The 22,674-nt window shown below is 35.2% G+C and overlaps 1 protein-coding gene across 1 annotated transcript in view; it reads right to left on the reverse strand.

Annotated features, from left to right (window-relative positions):
- Positions 1-807: 807 nt before the first annotated feature.
- LOC106140643 (tachykinin-like peptides receptor 86C) overlaps positions 808-22,674 on the reverse strand; it is a 43,545-nt gene continuing 21,678 nt past the window's right edge. The window contains exons 6-10 of the mRNA XM_060945748.1: positions 13,480-13,630; positions 10,091-10,287; positions 5,945-6,066; positions 1,595-1,738; positions 808-833 (exon numbers count right to left, since the gene is read on the reverse strand). Of these exons, the coding sequence (XP_060801731.1) occupies positions 808-833; positions 1,595-1,738; positions 5,945-6,066; positions 10,091-10,287; positions 13,480-13,630 (640 nt within the window). The remainder of the gene's footprint in view (positions 834-1,594; positions 1,739-5,944; positions 6,067-10,090; positions 10,288-13,479; positions 13,631-22,674) is intronic.

Here is a 22,674-nt window from a genome sequence, read left to right on the forward strand (position 1 = left end):
TACATCGCTCCCGATTAAAATTCAAAGATTCTCGATGGTCAATCACAGCTATTTCACGTGCAAAGCTACGTTATCCTTCGCAGCTATGGATTCGATACCTTACATTAGATAAAGTAAAGAAAGTAATATTTTTAATTTTGCTGAAAAGATTGCGTTCACGCACATTACTTTCTCTAATATGAAAACTTTTTTCATCAGCTAATGAAAATATCACTTGGTAGTTTTCTTACATTCTACAATCACAAAAATTCGTTAGTTCACATACTTTTACGAGACTACGCGTTTTGACCTTTTCCTTTTGAGTAAAGAATAGGTAATAATTATAGGAAAAAATCAACTGTCTACCATCAAATTCATCAAATGAAATTTTACAAAATATTACACATAAAATTTTTTTTAATACATACGAAAAATGTTATGCTTTTAAATATTTCTTGAAATGATGTAATCGACTTAAATTTTTTTATTTTTATAAGCTCATATTTAAAAAATTATTATTCCATAAGTAGGTAACTTTATATACCTATATATATTTCCATAAGTAGGTAACTTCATATACCTATATATATTTCGTTTATATTTTTTTCTTGAACATCATACAGAATATCTATATTTATTTATATTACAAACGATAAACGCATGCATTCTATCAACAAAGTTTTTTTTTTATTCTTATTATTTACCTACTCGTCCTTAAAATTACTTTATTAACTGTACATTTCTTAACACTAAACACTTTTTAGTAATCTACACTATTCACAGATGTTAACTTTACAGTTTTTTTAAAAGTTCAATACCTCTCTATGTTTACACTTTGCGCCCGTGGATATACGCTGAAACAAAAGAGAATAATTCTGGGCTAATTATTATGCGAAAACAGACTATTTTACAAACTAGCAGTTTATATAAAAACTAGCATTTAAATTATATGTCTGATTTGTAAAGTGACGTCCAGTGAAAACGCTGCAGTGTTGTTTGTTCCGTCGCTTCTTCTTGTAGTAGAATGAAGTTACGTCAATCCCAATTTGAAATTTAATTTAGGCAATTTCTACTCCTTAACGTCATTATAATAAAGCTATCTAGCTAAACGTGGACTTTAATAATTATACATAGTTTACAAAGATTACAAACACTTGTGGGTTTTAGGTCTGGAATAAGTGGACTTTCTTCAGAGGAAACACACATACATACATATAATTACGTCTATATCCCTTGTGGGGTAGACAGAACCAACGTACCGAACCACGTGATAAGCCACGTTCAGCTGTTTGGCTTTAAGATAGAATTGAGATTCAAATAGTGACAGGTTGCTAGCCCGTCGCCTAAAAATAATCCCAAAGTAAGCCTATCCCTTAGTCGCCTTTTACAACATCCATGGGAAAGAGATGGAGTGGTCCTATTCTTTTTTTTATTTGGTGCCGGGAACCACACGACACTCAGTCTTTTCAAGACTGTTGGCTCTGTCTATGCCGCATGGGATATAGACGTGACTATATTTATATATATGTACGTCATTTCTAGGTTTTATATTAAAGTTATTCACAAGTATATACTAAGTTATTATTATTTTTTAAAGGCATTTGCGTATGCTCACCGTCATAATACGTGCGATGCGGGCACCGGGGGCAACTAGCAAGCGAAGGCGGTTTCTGCGACGGGTGGCTTGCGGGCCTCCGACACGACAGCCGCGGCCATACCACCACTGCATTTCCTCTTGAATCTCTGAGTTCCTCTATACCTGTACAGCCGTATACTTCAAGGGGATTATCGCAATAGTGTCTGTTCTATGCTTAGATAGGGTTGTTGTGTTCAGGTGAAATCATTATAGAGATATACATACATACATACATAAAATCACGCCTCTTTCCCGGAGGGGTAGGCAGAGACTACCTTTTTCCACTTGCCACGATCCCTGCATACTTCCTTTGCTCCATCCACATTCATAACTCTCTTCATGCAAGCTCGGCGGTTTCGGGTACTTTTGACCTGACCCTTTACCAGGACGTCCTTAATTTGATCAAGATATGTTCGTCTAGGTCTTCCCACCCCGACCTTTCCCTCATTATAGAGATAATAATAATAATCGATAGATAGGTACATTAGTTTACTAAAATAAAACGATGAATGAAAATTACTATTTTTGCAGTACGCACTTATTTGTGATGCAATAACGCAACAATCAAGAATCAAGTAGTTTCGACAATAGTGTTCGTTCTATGCTTGGATTTGAGGGTTGTGGTGTTCTGGTGAAATCTGTTAAGATCCTTGATCGTTATAGAGATAACTAGCGACCCGCCCCGGCTTCGCACGGGTGCAAATTATAAATGTTATTATACATAAAAACCTTCCCCTTGAATCACTCTACCTGTTACAAAAAACCGCATCAAAATCCGTTGCGTAATTTTAAAGATTTAAGCATACAGACAAACAGACTAAAATAGAGACTTTGTTTTATACTATGTAGTGATAATCGATAGATAGGTACATTAGTTTACTCAATAAGATGAATAAAAAAAATGAAATTACGAATTTTGCAGTACGCACTTACTTGTGATGCAATAACGCAAAAATCAAGGATCTTAATTGTGCATTGTTTTTTTCTTTATAATTTTATTTTTAAATTTATGTTGTTATATAAATAAGTTATAATGATAAAGAAAAGATAACGAATTAGAGAAATCACCCCACGAATCAACATCAAAAAAACTTTTATCTAACATAATGTCTAATAGATAGACCGCCTGCAGGGTAGACAGGGCACACAGTCTTGAAAAGTCTGAATGGTCACGTTCAGCCGTATTGCATAATGATGTAATTGAGATTTAAATAGTGGCACATCACAACACAAGTGATAGGCATCACTTAGTCGCCCTATACGACATCCCTGGGTCTTCCCAGGATGATGGAGTGGTCCTATTCTAAAGTGCTGGGAATCACAGGGCATTTTATCCACGCTTATTGCAAAAATTTTTATTACTAACTGATTTCTGAGACGCTCACTAGAAAAATCTGAAATCGACACGTCTTGGATAGATTGCCGTATATAGTGATGTAACATCACGGATTATTGTACGTGTGGGAATACCCGGGATTTTTCCCGAGACGTTTCGAATATTCGCATAATTTTTAGAATTGCTGTTGAGACGACGCCATCTTCGCGACGTGATGTTCGATAAATAGTTTCTGGGTTTATCAAAAAAAAAAACAAAAATGTTATCTTTTCATTTCCAGCCTATTAGGCGTAGTGGTAGTGAAAAATTCTGAAATACAAGTCCCAGGTTCACATCAGATTATTAAAGAAAACCAATTTTGATTTATTGGCTTTATATAATTTTTTTTTCTTCATCAAAAATATGAGTGATCTTGGTAAATAGTAAAAGTTTTTTAATCTATCGCATCGAATTATTATAGTGTAATAAAAATGTAGTGTAACTTTAGGATAATTTTTAGACATAATGTGAATGGAATCTTCCCACTAAGACTATATATATATTTCTCTCTAAATCTAAAGAGGATTAGACTCTACTTGCTTTGAAGCTATGGCTCATTGTATTCTCATTCAGCATGATTTATATTCAGCCATTATAACGCTTCAAATACCTCATTGTCAGATTATCTTTAATAAGGAGGGAGGGATTTTTGAACCAATTTGCTAAGTAAAACTTTTTCTTATATAGGTACCTTATATTTATTTACGTTTTTTACACACTTTAAACCATTTAATTTTTTTTCTGTGGTTTAGGAAGATTTTTTTATTCAGAATTAAATTATTTATAGCGCCGTCCACGTGACGTTATCGAGCAGATTTTCGTAACTGCGTTATCCTACGATACAGCTTCCTATTAATTCAATAAAAAAACAATATCTTATTTAGTTTTTAAATTGATAAAACACATTACGTATTGCGTATTACAAAATTATTATTAATAATAATTAATTATTATTTATTATTCAGTCGATACTCTAAAATGACGTCCCGCTATAAAAACTTTTTACGAAATTTATCACTGAAAGAAATGAAGGTTCAAATACTACTTAAATTTGGAACGAAATTAAAAATAAATTAAGTAGATTAGAAAAACTTCACTTAGCCAATGGAAATTCAAAATTCAAACTTAAATACATTTCTATAAATAGACAAACATTTTCGCTCTCATTGTTTCTCTGAGCAATTGATGAATCAACTTTTACAACTTCGAGTTTAGCCTTCCCACAAATTATTTCATCTAAGTTAAATACTAAAGGTGTAATTGGCGATTGCTGAGTAAGGTAATAACTTTGATATTTTGTGGGTCACAAACTTAGGGTTATTTGAATATTTTAATCTCTGGTTAGGTTCAGGTGGAGGTAGAGGTCATTTGTAAATTGACTAGAACTTATGATGTAATATCTAATATAAGTAATAGATTTTCGTTTATAATCGTGGCAATTTAAAAGGTGTATTTATATTTTTTTCGTGTGCATTTCGAGATTTAACAAAAAAAAAACCATTTGATCCAAAAATCGAGAAAGAGATTAGTGCCTTAGTGACGTATAAAAAAAAATTGATTATATTAAATATCAAATTATAATTTAGTGTCGTGGGGTTCCCGACACAAATACAAAAAAAAAGACCACCCCATCTATTTCCCATGAATATTGTAGAAAACGACTAAGGGATAGGCTTACAAACTTGGGATTCTTTTTTAGGCGATGGGCTATCAACCTGTCACTACTTGAATCTCAATTCTATCATTAAAAAGCTGAACGTGGCCTATCAGTCTTTTCAAAACTGTTGGCTCTGTCATCCCGGAAGGAATATAGACGTGATTATATTATGTAAATACGTATGTATGTATATTTTTTTATAATAATATATCAATATCCTCCCAATAATAAAGCAAATCAAATAAAGTGACAACATTGACTGACGGCTCCTTTGATCGGGAGACAAAGAAAATAGACACGTGTAAGTGTTGCCATGTACCTCTCGTAAGTTACCATCATTTTTTTTTTTAATTTTATCATGAATATTTTTATTTAATTATTACGGGTGTTAAATTAATCAATAGAATCCAATGCCAAGGAGACCTTGTGGATAGGACACAGTTTTTTTTTGCATTTTGTACTCGTATGTATGTATATATGTATATTATAATGGATGAAACGAAAGAAGTATGCAGAGATCGTGGCAAGTGGAAAGATATAGTCTCTGCCAACTCCTTCTTTTCTGTCTTTGTTTTATGTAATGTGTGTATCTATATTTTTATGTATCTTTTATTAAATTTCATTGTTCGGTGTTTTAAGTTATGCAAATTGTGATTTTTCGCGAGTCAGTAAACTTTTTTTTCTTATGACATCTGTACCACACATTGTACGTATAAATGTTTTTATTTTCTTGATGTTTAACTGTATTAACCTGATTCATTCATATAATCACGTCTATATACCTTGCAGGAGTAGACAGAACCTGTCAGTCTTGAAAGACTGACAGGCCACGTTAAGTTGTTAGGCTTAATGACAGAATTGGATTCAAATAGTGACAAGTTGCTAGCCCATCGCCTATAAGAAGAATCCCAAGTTCATAAGCCTACCTTTCGCCTTTTACGACATCCATGGGAAAGAGATGGAGTGGTTCTATTCTATTTTATATCGTTGCCGGGAACCACACGGCACAATCACTCTAATAATAATAAACCTTTCATATTACCTATGACATAAACAATTAGGCATAAACAAATATACAGCGCGCGAACATGAATTGGAGATTTAACAATTGTTTTGCGTCCTCTCTCATCTTCCCGTGTTCCCGGGACCGGAGATTTAACAAACATTTTGCCTTCCCCTCTCTCATTCCCGTATTCCCGGGACCCAGGGTCCATTTTCCAACATCTACATGAATAAATACGTAACGTAGTGATAATGACCAAAGATCACTTTAATAATTACGTTAACGAGTAAAAACCTGATCTGGATCGGCTGCCGGACTGCGATACGCAATCCGGCGGCGACTCCGGCGACCGCTTCCGGCGCCGGAACACGTCCCGCCACCGGCACAGAATCGCCGTACGGAAATATGTTCGGAACCTGAAAGAGGATCTAAATTAGTTGTTGTCATTATGGAGTTTGTTACATACATACATAATAATAATAATAAATATAATAATAATAATAAATATATACGGGACAAATTACACTGATTGAGTTAGCCTCGAAGTAAGTTCGAAACTTGTGTTACGAGATACTAACTCAACGATACTATATTTTATAATAAATACTTATATAGATAAACATCCAAGACCCAGGACAATCAGAAAAAGTTATTTTCTCATCATGCCTTGACCGGGATTCGAACCCGGGACCTCCGGTGTCACAGACAAGCGTACTACCGCTGAGCCACAGAGGCCGTCCACAGTACATACAGTCACGTTTTTATGCCATGCGGAGTAGACAGAGGAATTTGTTACATATATACAGATTGTCACGTCTTTATCCCATGCGGGGTAGACAGCGGAATTTGTTACATATATACAGATTGTCACATCAATATCCCATGCGAGGTAGACAGCGGAATTTGTTACATACATACAGATGGTCACATCAATATCCCATGCGGGGTAGACAGGAATTTGTTACATACATACAGATAGTCACATCAATATCCCATGCGGGGTATTCAGCGGAATTTATTACATACATACAGATAGTCACAACCATATCAATTGCTGGGTAGACAGAGCCAACAGCCTTGAATAGACGAAAGGCTACACTCAGCCATATTTTTCAGTGAACTTTTACGCCGAACGAAGTCGCAGGTAATAGCTAGTAATGCATAAGTAGAATGATTCTGCACTGTTGAAGGCAAGTCAAGCCAGTGTGGTTGAAAGAGGCTATTACTTCGACCGCTTACATGATACAAAAGTGTCATAAAATTACAAAAAGTAATTTAACACACCTTTCAATTTAATTCTAAATCTTTATTATAAAGTACGTCAGTTGTGCTTATAAGTAGGTACAACATAAACCCTGTTGGGCATCGGATAGGTTTGTGCAACATAATGGCAAGTTGCGTATCAACTTTTATTCAATTTAACTTACATATAATTACGTCTATATCCCTTGCGGGGTAGACAGAGCCTTGAAAAGACTAATAGGCCACGTTCAGCTGTTTGGCTTTATGATGGAATTGAGACAATTCAAATAGTGACAGGTTGCTAGCCCATCGCCTAAAAGAAGAATTCCAAGTTTATAAGCCTATACCTTAGTCGCCTTTTACGAAATCCATGGGAACGAGATGGAGTGGTCCTATTGTTTTTTTTATTGGCGCCGGGAACCACACGGCACAAATCAAATTAAAATACATCTCAAACACCAAAAGGTCATTTGATTAAGGGAAATATTTACCCATCTTACGCTACATTTAACCGGTTACTGAACTGAAGTTAAAGCAACAAAAACCAGTTTCACACTTAATTAAATCGAATATCAATTTAAGGAAAACTCTATAAAAATAGGCTAAATTTATAAGGCAGGTGAACGATTTGTTACTTAATTGTGATAGAAATGTTATTATCAATGTTTTTGTAAGAAATAGCAATAGATTTATTTTATTAATAGGATATAATATATATCGCTTAATACATACATACATACATACATATGGTCACGTCTATATCCCTTGCGGGGTAGACAGAGCCAACAGTCTTGAAAAGACTGAATGGCCACGTTCAGCTATTTGGCTTAATGATAGAACCGAGATTCAAATAGTGACAGGTTGCTAGCCCATCGCCTAAAAGAGGAATCCTAAGTTTATAAGCCTATCCCTTAGTCGCCTTTTACGACATCCATGGGAAAGAGATGGAGTGGTCCTATTCTTTTTTGTAATAGTGCCGGGAACCACACGGCATATATCGCTTAATGACATGAATATATCATGTTTGGTTTAGTGCAGTTATATCTACAACCCGCTTCCAAGTGCGGCGGAATAAACTACACTGCAGCAATTTCAACGGACGTCAATATACAATTATAGATTCAAATATAAAACTGTTCACGAATGTGCATTGTCTAGATTGAAAAAAGGTGCTGGTATTTCATACATACATATAGTGACGTCTATATCCCTTGCGGGGTAGGCAGAGCCTGCAGGCTTAAAAGACTGAAAGGCCACGTTCAGCTATGAGGCTTAATGTTGCTAGCCCATCGCCTAATAGAAGAATTCAATTTCAATTTCAAGTTAATAAGCCTTAGTCGCATTTTACGACATCCATGAGAAAGGAATAGTCCTATTATTTTTTATATTGGTGCCGGGAACCACACGACACCTGCTGGTATTTCGCCCAAACAGATCGACCACTGGTAAGCGAAGATACACCAACTGAAGAAACTCTTCCAGTATTGTGCGCCTATTCACCAGAAGGGCTTTCACTTTCATAACCGGTTGAGAATTAATTTAATTTGCGTTCACCATAAATACAAATATAAAAAAGGTGATTACCCAGTAAATAAATGTTTAATTCTCAAAACAAACGCTTTAAATTTTATCCTACACATTAAAATCAATTCAGATACAAAATTCAATTACCAATTCGAAGCAAAGTGCGTTCAGATATTGGCAATCTTTTTGAAAATCAGATCACAGAATAAAAAGGGATTGCACGGAATGTGATTTCAAATGCTTTTTTACGTAACAACTCAGAATTACTGTATTATATGAAATACAGAATTTCATCTCGTATGTATCGTATATATAATGCCTTACATACACACATATATAACGAATGAAAAACTACTTTCACGACCGAAATCTTTCTCCTATATCTCCTAGGGTTCAATTATAAATGTCACACTAAATAATGCACACAAATGTTTCTAGCACTTAAAAATTCTGGTTTCATATGTTCGAAGAGAATGTTTGTTAATTTAAACACCAACCAATGGTCTTACGGTGAGAGAAAACACATTCAGGCAACCGGATGTGTAACCATGATCGATGCAATACGGGTTTATTCCCCTGCAATGGTTGCGGAGGTCAGGTTGGAGACGCTCGTGTGAAAAGCCTGACTCACCCTATCCAGGATCTATGGAAAATGAAGTACCCCTGGATCCTCCCCAGAGTTATGAGGATGCAACTTGGACTAAAGCTATGAGGAAGAAGAAATGTTGTCGAAGGAAACGACCTTTTAACACCTGGAAAAATTATCTGAATTATTGAATCATTCTCCCACACTCAGCTGCTATTTATAGATGTCACAAAACCTGTTGCAATTCCTTTCACTTGGTAATGTGATACGCATTATAAATATTTTATCATTCGCACCTTTGTCTCGGAAATCTGATTTATTTTCAGGCTGTGTGGTATTAGGAACCGAAAATAGAATAAACCTTACGAAAATATGTGACATGTCCTAAAAATAAAATTATCTTGTTACCCTGATTATGTAGGCGAAATTTTTATTGTGCCGTGTTAAACTACTTAAGAATGAATTCCTTTTCTATGGATGTAATTAAAGGCTACTCCGGCATTGGGCATATTTATGGAAAGCTCTAATCTGGTAGTAAAGACAAATATAGGGTGTGTCCAGGTGATTAACTTCCAACGTAACATTTAATCACTTTCGACAATCTGATCAGCCTCTAACTTAAAATCGGAATAATATAAAGCCATAAATAATATCCTACTAATATTATAAACGCGAAAGCTTGTGAGTATGTCAGGATGTCAGTATGGATGTTTGTTACTCTTTCATGCAAAAACTGCTGAACCGATTACGATGAAAGGTATGTAGGTAGCTGAAGACCCAGAATAACATATGGGCTACTTTTTATCCAGAAGTTCACGCGGGATTGATTGGGTTTCCATGCGGACGAAGTCGCGGGCGGCCTCTAGTAATAAATAATTATGCCGTATGATTCCAGGGACTTTAGAATAAGGCCAATCCATAATATTCCCACGAATGTCGTAAAAGACGACAAAGGGAGCGTTTATCGTCTATTATTCCGATATATGGCCGAACCGTCTAAAACGCTGTCAGCAAGTGTTACCAACACGATGAACATCAGCTAATCCGTACCACGTAAAAGCCTTAACAAGTACCTAAGTAAAACTTACTTGGCATTCATCCAGTAATATATAATCGGGTTGACCATAGCGTTCGCCATAGCCAGCCAATAGAACCCAAGGTACACATGCTGTATGTACTTCATGTACAAAATGGAGGGGTTGAAGTGAGTGTAGATGAAGTAGGAGTGATACGGCAACCAGCAGATGCCAAATATCACGATGACTAGGATGAACATCTTCACAACCTGGAACAAGGGAAGTGGTTAGTTTGTCTTCATCATTACGTGTTTAACGCCGTGTGGTTTCCGGCACCAATAGAAAAAAAAGAATAGTTACACTCCATCTCTTTCCCATGTATGTCGTAGGCGACTAAGGGATAGGCTTATATATTTGGTATTTCTCTTTTAGGCGATGAGCTAGCAACCTATCACTTTTTGCATCTCAATTCGGTCATTTAGCCAAACAGCTGAATTTGGCCTTGAGTCTTTAAATAACCGTAGGCTCTGTCTACCCTGCAAGGGTAAGACGTGATTATATGTTATGTTTAGGTGTTTTGTGGTTCCTAACACTTAAGAATAAGACCACTCTTACTTATTTTTTACCGACACTTAAAAATGAAAACAATTAGCATTTTCATAGCGTAATATTCGATGCGTGTACGCAAAAACATTGACGTAGAAAAAAAGGCAGACGTAATGTGGCTTTATTATTAATACATTCATATCATCACGTCCATATTTCTTACGGGGTAGGGACAGGGCCAGTATTCTTGAAATGACTGTTTAGCCAATACATATTATATACAATATTTATTGTCTGTAATAAATTAATAGTAAGACGCACGAGCCATCCAATCAGATTTCCTTCATTCCCATTTCTAGACCCTGAAAACGAGATTTGTACACAAAGTCTCAATTGTTTACCTTCAAATCAAACAACAGGGATTTCTCAAAAGTCAATTTTCTAAAGTGACCGCATCACAAACACGACTTCTGTTTGTCCTCCGAAGTGTACCCCGCTTTTAACCGAGGCAGCAAGAAACTCCAATTTTCGACTAAAAGCATTGTATTGAATCCTGTTTCACTTATTTGAATAAAAATCGAGTGGTTTGAGTGCCGTGTGGTTCCCGGCACCAATACAAAAAAGAATAGGATCACTTCATCTCTTTCCAATGGACGTCGTAAAAGGCGACTAAGGGACAGGCCCACAAACTTGAGATTTTTTTTTAGGCGATGGGCTAGCAACCTGTCACTATTTGGATCTCAATTCTATCATTAAGCCAAATAGCTGAACGTGGCCGATCAGTCTTTTCAAGACTGTTGGCTCTGTCTACCCCACAAGGGATATAGACGTGACCATATGTATGTGTATGTATGTGGTTTGACTATCTGACTCAATGCTGACAAGGTGCACAGGTTTGAATCATATCGCGACAATATACATCTTATCGTCAAATATTGGTAAAGGGTCAGGTCAAGAGTACCCGAAACCGAATGAAACGATGAAGCGAAGAAAGTATGCAGAGATCGTGGCAAGTGGAAAGACGTAGTCTCTGCCTACCCCTCCGGAAAAGAGGCATGATTTTATATATGTATGTATGTATGTACATCTTATCGAATAGTTTAACTGCTAACTGTGCTTTTACAGTGATTAAAAAATTTAGTGAGGAAACCTGCAATTGAAAGTATAACATGATCCCGGCTGTGTTCGATATCCGCCTCTGAGCAACGGCGGTAAGACGGTGTCGCTTCGTGTAAAACCTGGCATAGGGGAGACCCTGGGCTCCTTTGCCTAAAGATGAGGAGGAGGAGGACGAACCATGATACCACGAACCATGATACTAGGATGATAAAATAAATTTGTAATTTTCCTAAAGCCACAGTTTCGCTGACTGAAGATTCCTTGTAAGAATACTACATACATACATATATATAATCACGTCTATATCAATTGCGGGGTAGACAGAGCCCAGTATTGAAAAGACTGACAGGCCACGTTCAGCTATTGGGCTTTAAGATAGAATTGAGAATACTTTGTAAGAATACTTCATAACCGAAAAAGAGTTCTGCGTTTTGACTTTGACTTTTGCGCAAATTGGCGTAAAATAAAGATTAATTAACCTTTTGCTTAATCAAATCAAATTGCTTGATAGAGATTTCAGTGTAATAAGCCCGTTTTTTTATAAACTAGGTGCAAAGTAAAGGCTTTTTAATTGTATGATTAAATTAAAAACGATTGAAATTTTTTAAGGACAATCAGTAGTTAAAGAGTAAAAAGATTCAAAATTATAAAAGCCAAAGAAGTCATAATCCTCGTGTTTATCGCGGAATAACTATCGTTGTTTCGCTTTTAATTATGAAGCGAAGCGGGACGGCGATAGTTTTTTTTAAATAATGAAAACGACGTCGCGCATGCCATCTAGGGTGAAAAATTATTTAATCATATTTATATTATAGAAATTCAAATTCTGTGTTTTCTTATAATAGATTTCAGTGCGCTTGGCCTCAATCTAAGTTATTGCATGCAAGCTCAAATAGTTTCTATTCGCTCTTGCTTTGAAAATCCCCAAGTTATTTGTATCGGAAAAGAGAGATGCGGGGAGGGAATTCCAAATCATAGCGGTTTGCATGTTTTTAATGTATTGCCTTTATATGTATCTTCTGGAATTTAATCCTCACTTAACTACTTGTCACTTGACCTCTTTTTCCAAGATTTTATTTATAGATGGACAGCCATTCGGGAGCTTGAAATTGATATATCGAGTATCGTATGTCTATCGTATCGATAAAATAAGTGGCCTTTATTACTTCGTCACATTTCGATACAACAAGTAATCTCCATTACTGTGATTAAGACATTTTATGATTAGTAAGTGGATTTAAATAGTTTAGTTTTCACTGAAAATTTCCTATACATATAGTTAAAAACAATCCCGCGTAGAATACGTACATAAGATAATTCTTTTTTCAAAAAATCAACCCTAAAAATACTAAAACGGGAAGTGAAAGTCAATAATGCTACCCTTTCAAAGCCGGGGCGCGTCGCTAGTGGTTTTTTATATTATTAGGATATTTAACTAGGTAGGTAAATGAACTTCGTCATCCTAATGTAAAGATAAAACAAAACGTAATTTTATTTCGAGATTACTAGCTACCATTCCTAGACACGAGATATAAGTGAAACTAATATTCTGTGCCGATATTGTACGAACTGTATTAGGTACCTCTGCGCAGTCTGAAACCTCAACGGATTTAATGAAACATATTGAAATATTCAACCAGACAAAGAGAGTATTTACATGGAAAAAGTTATCGTGTGACATTTGATATATCGCTCTTCGCTGCTATTGGTTGAGCGCGTCGTATCCTCACCATGATTGGCTGATGGTATGTGACGTCAGTGAAATCGCCACAACATTGTAAAAATGTGTTTATTACCTTTCTTTTGGACCGGATCGAGTCCACTTGTCTCTGTGTGAGCTCCCCAATGGACCTGGAGCCCCACAGCACCCGTCCCATAGCCGAGTAGAAGAACGTCATCCCCAGCATTGGAACAGCGTACGTCACTACGAAGAATAGCACTTGATATCTGCGAACAAATTCCATGGGTATAATTATAAAAAAAAAACATCTGATCATGCCGCCTCCGCTATGCCTCCTCCGGGTCCGAAGGGTTAGGTGGGGTAACCAAAGAAATCCTGGTTTGACGCCGTGAATTATATTAGAAAAAATTAAATGCATGCCAATGGTCTTAGACCTGAAAACACAGCAGCCCAGAAGAAGTGGAAAGATGAAAGAATGAAAGCGGACCCCAGGCCCCGAGGCTTAATGGCAGAGGGTGCAACTGGGAACACGCCAGGACGAGAAAGAGATAATAATTAAGAATGAAATATTTGGAAGGGTCAAACTTTTTTTGAGTCGTATACCTTAACCAATCTATCGCTAATGTTCTTGCCTTCCAATTCCAACTAATCTTATTTATAAAAAGTCCTTCAAACTAATGAGCGACTCAAAAAAGACTCAATTATTAATGGCTGCAAGCAATTGTATTTTACAACAATTTGTGTTGTAAAATACAATTGACACCCAACTCTTGCCTTAAGGAGTTGATTAGTAGAAAATGTTTTAACATTAAGTTCACCTAAAGCTTTTTATGCTAAATAAAGTTTATAAAAAACCTACTACCTAAAATAATTCTACGTCCAATAAGTTTGCAAACAAATTGTCAATTTTGTATATTGCTCACGTTTTATAGTACCTAAGTAGTTGGCAAACAAACTGCTCAGGCAAACTATATAATAATATGCGAACGTATAATTTCACCTGGGAATAAAAAATAAAACATGTTTCACCATTACTGCTAAAATAATATAGTTGAGAATTGAGTGGCATGTTTGCGTGATAAAGGTGGCGTCAGACATAGTCCGCTCGATCATATTTATAAGTTTAAATTTTAACTTTTTATTTCTGATCTCATGTAAACAGAAACAATAAATTACAGAAACTGTCAAGTTACATGTGACTTTCCCATGATACTGAAAATAAAAAAGGACCTAAATATATATAAGGCATATATTAATGTATATTAATATATATTAACGCGGCCTTCCAATCTTTAAAAGAGTGAAAGGCCGCGTTTAGCTTTCTTATTATCACTACTTTTACTCTACAATAAAAATATTATAGGTCCATACAGAGAGGCAGGCAGAGATCACATCTTTCTTCGCGTCATGCACATTCATATTGTAGGTACTTAACAAAATTTGTTATAGAAATTCTTACATACATACATACATAAATCACGCCTCTTTCCCGGAAATGTAGGCAGAGACTACCTCTTTCCACTTGCCACGATCTCTGCATACTTCCTTCGCTTCATCCACATTCATAACTCTCTTCATGCAAGCTCGGCGGTTTCGGGAAATTATTGATAGTAAATAGAAATTATTAAATTAAATAGAAATTATTGGTAGTAAAAAAACAACAACTTCGCATAGGTATATGTGTCGTGACCTTAACTTTCGACATGGCACCGTGCCAACTCCCTATGCAGAACATGAAGAGGCTGGCCACTGCGGACGTCCAGTTTAGGTACGTAAATTGGTAACTTGATGATGGGTCACAAATCTGTTTGACATATAGTTAGGCTGATATTTAAGATTGTACCTTTAATGAGAGCTAAGAATGTACAATGAACATACTAGGTAAAGAAAGAACTGAATTGTCAAAAATATTATGATAGGACTAATCTAGTTTTTTGCAAAAAGACTTAATTAAACCCCATAAAAAACAACGGTGATATATACATTACATACAGTGTAATCATATATGTATCAAAAGTTCAAGTTTGCATTTAGTTTCGACATATGAAAAAGCAAATAAATAAATAAAATTGGCAAGAAAACAACCTTCTAAAAAAATTGAAAATTCACAGCATGAAACCGATTTTTATGGATCGAATGCGTTGCTTACTAATTGTTTCTTGATATCTTAACGAAAATTTCTTTTTCATACCTACATAAAATCACGGATGTTTCCCTTACGCCGTAGACAGAGCCAACAATCGCGCAAATACTGAAAGGCAAAGTTTAACTGCATGGCTTAAATGTGGAATTGAGATTCAAATAGCGACAGGTTGCTAGCCCATCGCCTAAAAAAGTATCCCTGTAATTTTTAAAATGAAAGAATTAAGATTTTTAATTTCAAGCCATAAATTATTTAAAGCTGAGTTAATTAGCTACAAGTGTGAACTTAATTAACTTTTCTTTGCAATGAAACAGCACGGCTGGCTGATACGTTATTAGGTCGAGGGAAATGATATTTTAATTATTCTGTTTGTAATAATTTCTAAGTATCTACCTAAAAGCTGGCTGACATGGATTTGAAGGTGAAAAAAAAAACTCCCTCTGCGACAAAATCCTATGGGGACGGAATCCCAAAGAATAGCTTTTAAAAACTCTCTAACTCTGATTTATACTTCAAAGACGTCATTTTTTTATGAAAGTAAAATGTATAACTATACCATCTGATTTCCATAACTCTATTTTTGGAAACCGACGAAGGAGTTACAAAGTTCACAAATCCTCAGTTTGTAAAATTAATAACAAATCGTGTTACACATTTCAACAATTTCATAATGAAACGCGACGAAACATCTGTGTTTTCCGCACCATAAGACAACTATTCAAACTACGCCCACGATTTGGACACTAATGTGGATTGCGGTTATGATTCGCCGTGCGTGCAAAATTCGCCAACTGTTATATGTGATATGTAATATCATTATATTGAAGCTGTGGCGACATTTTCGCCACGATATTTAGTTATATTTGTAACATACAAACCTATAATCACGTCTATATCCCTTGAGAGGTAGACAGAGCCGACAATCTAGAAAAGACCAATAGGTAGTCCATGTTCAGCTGTTTGACTGATGATAGAATTGAGATTCAAATACTGACACCTAAAAGAAGATACCTAAGTTTATAAGCCTATCCCTTAGTCGCATTTAACGATATCCATGGGAAGGTGCCGGGAACTACACGGTATGTTAACTTTGCGCATTTCGTAAGCATCTTTAACTTTGTACCAACCAACAGACCGATGATGTTTCCCAAAACGGTTGAATTTGAAAGGCAAATGAGAAGCCGGACTTAACACATTTCCCCACGGGCGCGATCACCAAGAGCTGCTTCCTTTACACAATCTATTTTCATTTTGTAATCTATTATGCCGTGCCGTGCCGTGTGGTTCCCGGCACCAATACAAAAATGAATAGTAGACCACTCCATCTTTTTCCCATGGATGTCGTAAAAGGCGAATAAGGGATAGGCTTATAAACTTGGGATTCTTTTTTAGGCGATGGGCTGTCACTATTTGAATCTCAATTCTATCATTTAGCCAAATAGCTGAACGTGGCCATTCAGTCTATTCGCGACTGTTGGCTCTGTCTACCCCGCAAGGGATATAGACGTGACATACCGTATGTATGTATGTAATCTATTATGATGAGATGTACAAAGTCACACATAAATATATCTTATACTACTAGCAGTCGCCTGGGGCTTTGCTTCCGTGACAATTGTCAATAAAAGAAGCTTATGTTTGACATCGAGAATTTACTAAACATATGTCCTTATTTATTAACTTTCTTACGAATCAGTCACGATGTTAAGCCGTGAAAGTGTAATAAAGTTAGGTATTTTTACTATCTACATTATATTGTGGCTTAAGAGTCTTTTCAAAACTCTTGGCTCTGTCTATACCGCAGGGGATATAAACGTGATTATATTTATGTATTTCGATTCACCAATACCCAACACATTTACATTAATTTTGCTTTTTTCAGCCAATGTCATAACCCGCTGCAGCTGGGTAAAAGCCTTACCCTTTTTCTCTCCCCAAAACCCTGTCATGGGCAGAATTATGCCGTTTAAAAACCAAACTTTTGAAACGCGCCAACTACAATGAATTTTGTTCAACACTTTTGGTAACAAATAGTAAAAAATTGGAGTGGACAAACATACACACATATGGTCACGTCTATATCCCGTGCGGGGTAGACAGAGCCAACAGTCTTGAAAAGGCTGAATGGCCACGATCAGCTATTTGGCTTAATGATAGAATGGAGATTCAAATAGTGTCAGGTTGCTAGCCCATCGCCTAAAAGGCCCTATTCTTTTTGTATTGGTGCCGGGAACCACACGGCAACTAACGGCAACGGCAGTGGACCTAATCTTAAATGACGGCACGTCACTCATGGTACTATAAATGATCAAGGCAATGATATTGTAAATGAAGACAGTTTTGAAGTCAGGCAATTTGACACTAAGGTCGTTTAAATAACGACTTACATGAGATACTATTCTTGATTACTTTTATTACATAGATTTATTTTCGTAATTTCGAACTATGACTGCTCTACTTAGAACACAAAAGGCTTGAAACTTGAACATTCGCTTGTGTCCTACTTTCGTTAGGAAAATGTGAAAATTTCTAAAATAAAACAATAAGATGGAAAAGAAACGATATCTTGTTTCCAACGAACTTTCTTGAAACGATAATAGTTTTTAAAACTTGTTTTTAAATGCAACTGAACGTAGATTACGTTCAGTTGCATTTAAAAACATTTTGTATGGATCTGAAATGGCTACGATATTTAAGATTTATTAGGTCAAGTTCATTTGTTATTTGTTGAAAATAGAATTTAAAATGATATTCTATATTATCTTCTTCAAAAAAGGGTCAGGTTAGTTAGAGAGATGCCGTCAAGCTTCCATGAAGGGAGTTATGAATGCGGATGTAGCGAAGGAAGTATGCAGAGATCGTGGCAAGTGGAAAGATGTAGTCTCTGCCTACCCCTCCGGGAAAAACGCGTAAATTTATGTATGTATCTATGTATAATCTTCTTCCTCCTAGGGTTAATTCTAGTAACATCTTCACCTCAGAACCTCTCCTGGTCAAGGAAAAGTTTAGTCCGCGTTTTGATCATGATTCTGATGAGTAAGGTTTTAACACGATTGTGACCTCCGCAAACTTTCAGAAGTCCAAAACTGAACATAGACCACCGCAATCTTTGCAGGTGAAAAAGCTTCAATCACAAACATATTACAGGGCCGCCAAAGCTTCAAGGGCTTCGTTCAGGTTACAGAACAGCTTAATGATGGAATTGAGATTCAAATAGTGACTAGCCAATGATCGTCTTTACCGTGAAAAATATTATTTATACATGTGATCTCAGCACTTCTCATTTATGAATCAACAACGATCAACATAATTTATTATCAATCTTTTGTTGACTGCACAATACGACGGCAAAATTGCCTAAATTGAGTTTCAACTCTGTCGGCAAAAGCGACGGATATTGATTTTAAAAGGAAAGTTTTTCCTTTATGGGTTTTACGACACAGAACGTAAACGATTTCGGGTATAAAGTAACGCAATTTAGCGTAACAGAGTAAAGGAAAATATCTAATGTTAAAATTTATCGAAGTAGTAAATATATTATCCTGTGCAAAATTGAATTTTCATATAAAAACAGTTCTTTATACTGAAGGGTTTTACTTAAAAACTTATGTTAGTAAAGTGTGTTAGTACATTAGTTGTTTTACTTTTAACCTTGGGATTGATATTTTTTTTTAATAACAATAATGATACAATATGGAAAATGCTGGACCTTGTGAAGGTCACTTTTTTTAAGTAAAGTTTTTATGCCACAGCAAATTTAAACCGAGGCCCGAGACCAAAAGCAATATAGTGGAGGGTGCAAGAGACTGCTTTGGGCAGGCATCAACTACTAAACTCTCTCTCTCTCACATCCCAAAGATGTGAAGAGTTTAATAGTTGATACCTTATGTTACAAACAATTTAAACTTTCATACGTTAAAATTTTTAACATTAGGTATCAACAATATATATGAAACTTTTGCGTTTCTCACTGACTGATAGACAACACACGGCCAAAAAATTTGCATTAAGATTCCTCATCTGGTCAAGGGCACTAAGAGAGGAATTTCCAAGATTTTAAAGAATTTCTTGTGTTGAATATTATAAAGCTGAAGAAGAATGAAGGGATCGGAGCAATTGGAATGATACCTATACTCTGCCTACCCAACCGACAAAAAGTAATTTAATTTAGATATTGTTAGCAGTTCAAGTGATGTTTACCTAAGCAATGGCTCACTATATATGTATAACACTGCCTAGGTAAACGTCGTGGCCTGAGCTAAGCGTAGATATTGGATGGTCAGATTGAATCCGGCGGATTAACATAGTTGATATGACGCCAAGCTTATACCTGGTAACTGAAAAAATTTAATCGCAGTATTTTTTCTCTCTTTCATATCGTGTATTTGTAACATGACCTTATATCTACGTCATAAAATTTATTCCGATATTAACTTAGGATGTAATTGGGAACACACTACATTGATGGACTACCAAAACTTTGACGGCCTCTGTGGCGCAGCGGTAATACGCTAGTCTGTGACACCGGAGGTCCCGGGTTCAAATCCCGGTCAGGGCATGACGAGAAACGAACTTTCTCTAATTGGTTTAGGTCTTTGACGTTTATATATCTAAGTATTTATATATTTATTATAAAATATAGTATCGTTGAGTTAGTATCTCGTAACACAAGTTTCGAACTTACTTCGAGGCTAACTCAATCTGTGTAATTTGACCCCTATATATTTAAAAAAACGATTAAATTCTAGAATCTTTGGAAGCGTTCAGAATTGGCCAATATCCGACTTGTGCCACAGGCGCACTCAATAAAGAAATTCTTTTTCACTTTCCAGTGTGAAATCTAACTTGGCCCCCTGAAACACTGAATTGAAATTCGGCTGAAATGGCAAACGGCTAATTTATTGCATTTCTTTGTGCAGCATTGTGGATTAGCTCGTTTAGTTCGAGAAAAGGTTTTCCCGTTGTCGAAAATAACCATACATAACGTAAATTGAAACGTTTTGTGCCGAACAGTCACTGGTCATCCAGTAAAATAATGTTTTTAATTCTCTATCATCAAAGGTAAAATGTTATTTGGTCGGAAATCAAGAATTGATTATAAGTATATATTTTTCATATTTCGTTCAATCTGATTGACGAAACGAAATTAATCTCTCTCTGAAAAATTGTAAATATAAGGAAAATCGAAAAAAGTAATTTTTTTTTAATTATTTTAACCGTGATAAATTTATTCACAATAATTTTAAATTTAGCATATCTAATAATAATACGTCAATACTACAATATAATTATTTATAAATAATACAGGTACTGATTAACCGTGGTAACCGAGCGACTAACACTGATCTTTTTAAGGTACGTAACGTGCGCGTTTAATACCTATATTAATTATAAAAAGTATATCAACGCAAAAGTTTAAAATCAATTAAAATGTAGATACAAATTATACTCGTGAGCATTTTATTAAAGTACCTCTTCAAAATCGAACAGATTGAAATCAACGGTTCGAAATAATCTTGTTGGCGTTTTATTTGAAGCAAAACATTTTTCTGAGAAAAAACCATTTAGGTAGTATTCAGTGGAATCCTTTACAAATATGACAGTTTAGTTTGAGAAGAATCTTACAAATACCGTTATCTATTGCAAGAAAAGGTAAAGGATTTAAGTACTCGTGAATGCGGGCACATAAGGACTGAGTTACGCGTGAATGAACTTCAAGCAGAAAAGGTAGTTTTAAGAAGAAACACAGCTCAGAGCTCTGATACTCAGTGTGCAAGGGTGCACTTGGAAATTTCTAGAAATTTCACGAAGATTGGTTTAGTAGATAACGCTTGAATAGACAGCAAATAAACACTTTTTTGATTATGAAATACAACAAAAATATTATTTAATCTGCGGCTTCAATTCTCGGAGAAAAGTGGGGAGTTTCTGAGATACAACAAAAAAAATCAGAAAAAGCAAACTGAGCAGCTGTATATATGTTTCGGTGTCAATACAATTGTGTGTAAAATTATCTGACATAAACCATAAATTTTAAGTTATTTATATATTTGCAAGGAAAACTTTGCACTAGGGCGAATGCCCGATATTAGAATTAATATTAAAGAAATTTCTTCCAGTATGTCTGAACATATCTTTGAAAACCAGTAAATGACTATACAAATATGCATGCTACAAGTCAACTTTGTAGACCTTGCGCAGGTCACGATAGGTTAAAATAACAAACTATTTTTTTACATACTGCGCGCGTATTACATTTCAAGAGTTATATTAGAAATGTCACATAGGTACCTTTTGACCTAAACAGCTTTAAAATTTTGAGATAAGTATTTAAATGATTTTTTTTTAACCTTTTTACTGGGTATAATAAAATTTTTGTAATAGTCAACTATTCGAAACCGTATTAACACGTCCACTTAATTTCTTGCAAAACAAAAGTGAAAATCAACCTTTCTAAATAAAAATGTAACATTACACGGAAAAATATCTCTGTGAAATAGCTTGAGAGGTTAGTTAAAAACATAACTAGATAAAATTAAAGTGCTTTAAGTGTTCCTCAGTTTCTTGAAGTCTAGGTATTATGCGAGCTAAAATACTAAAGTCAGTCTCTAACGGATTACGAGGGCTTGTGAGAGATTCTTTCGCTAAGCCAATTTGTTAGTACACTTTACGTAGAAAATTTCCAAGAGTATTTTATGTAGTCACATGCTATTTTACCGTACTGAAGAATGTTTCATAATACGCCTATGATGTACTTTTTTTCTTGAAAAGAATAACATACAACCTAATGAAAGCTAATCAAATATAAAGCTTGATAATACATTGCATAATAACATCATGTTTCACTTTCTTTTTATTTTAAAAATAAGTGGTATAAACTGAAAAAAATTACACATGCCACAAAAATTATTTGATTTCCCTATATTCCTCGTTTAGTAATTAAGGAAATAACTGACTTTTTAACTTCTATTTTAAATGTAAACAACACTCGAACTTAATTAGTAAATTTATCTTTGACTAGGTATTCAAAATGCAATGGCTTCATAATTAAATATTCATCAATTTCTAGATGAGGAAAAGGCCATGTCGATCAAAGGAAAAATAAGACAAGTTTTAAATTTATGATGGAATCTTTGCTAAGATGTATTTTTCAAAGTTCAGAATTTC

Source organism: Amyelois transitella, chromosome 9 (genome assembly GCF_032362555.1).
Source record: "Amyelois transitella isolate CPQ chromosome 9, ilAmyTran1.1, whole genome shotgun sequence".
Lineage (NCBI taxonomy): Eukaryota > Metazoa > Arthropoda > Insecta > Lepidoptera > Pyralidae > Amyelois > Amyelois transitella.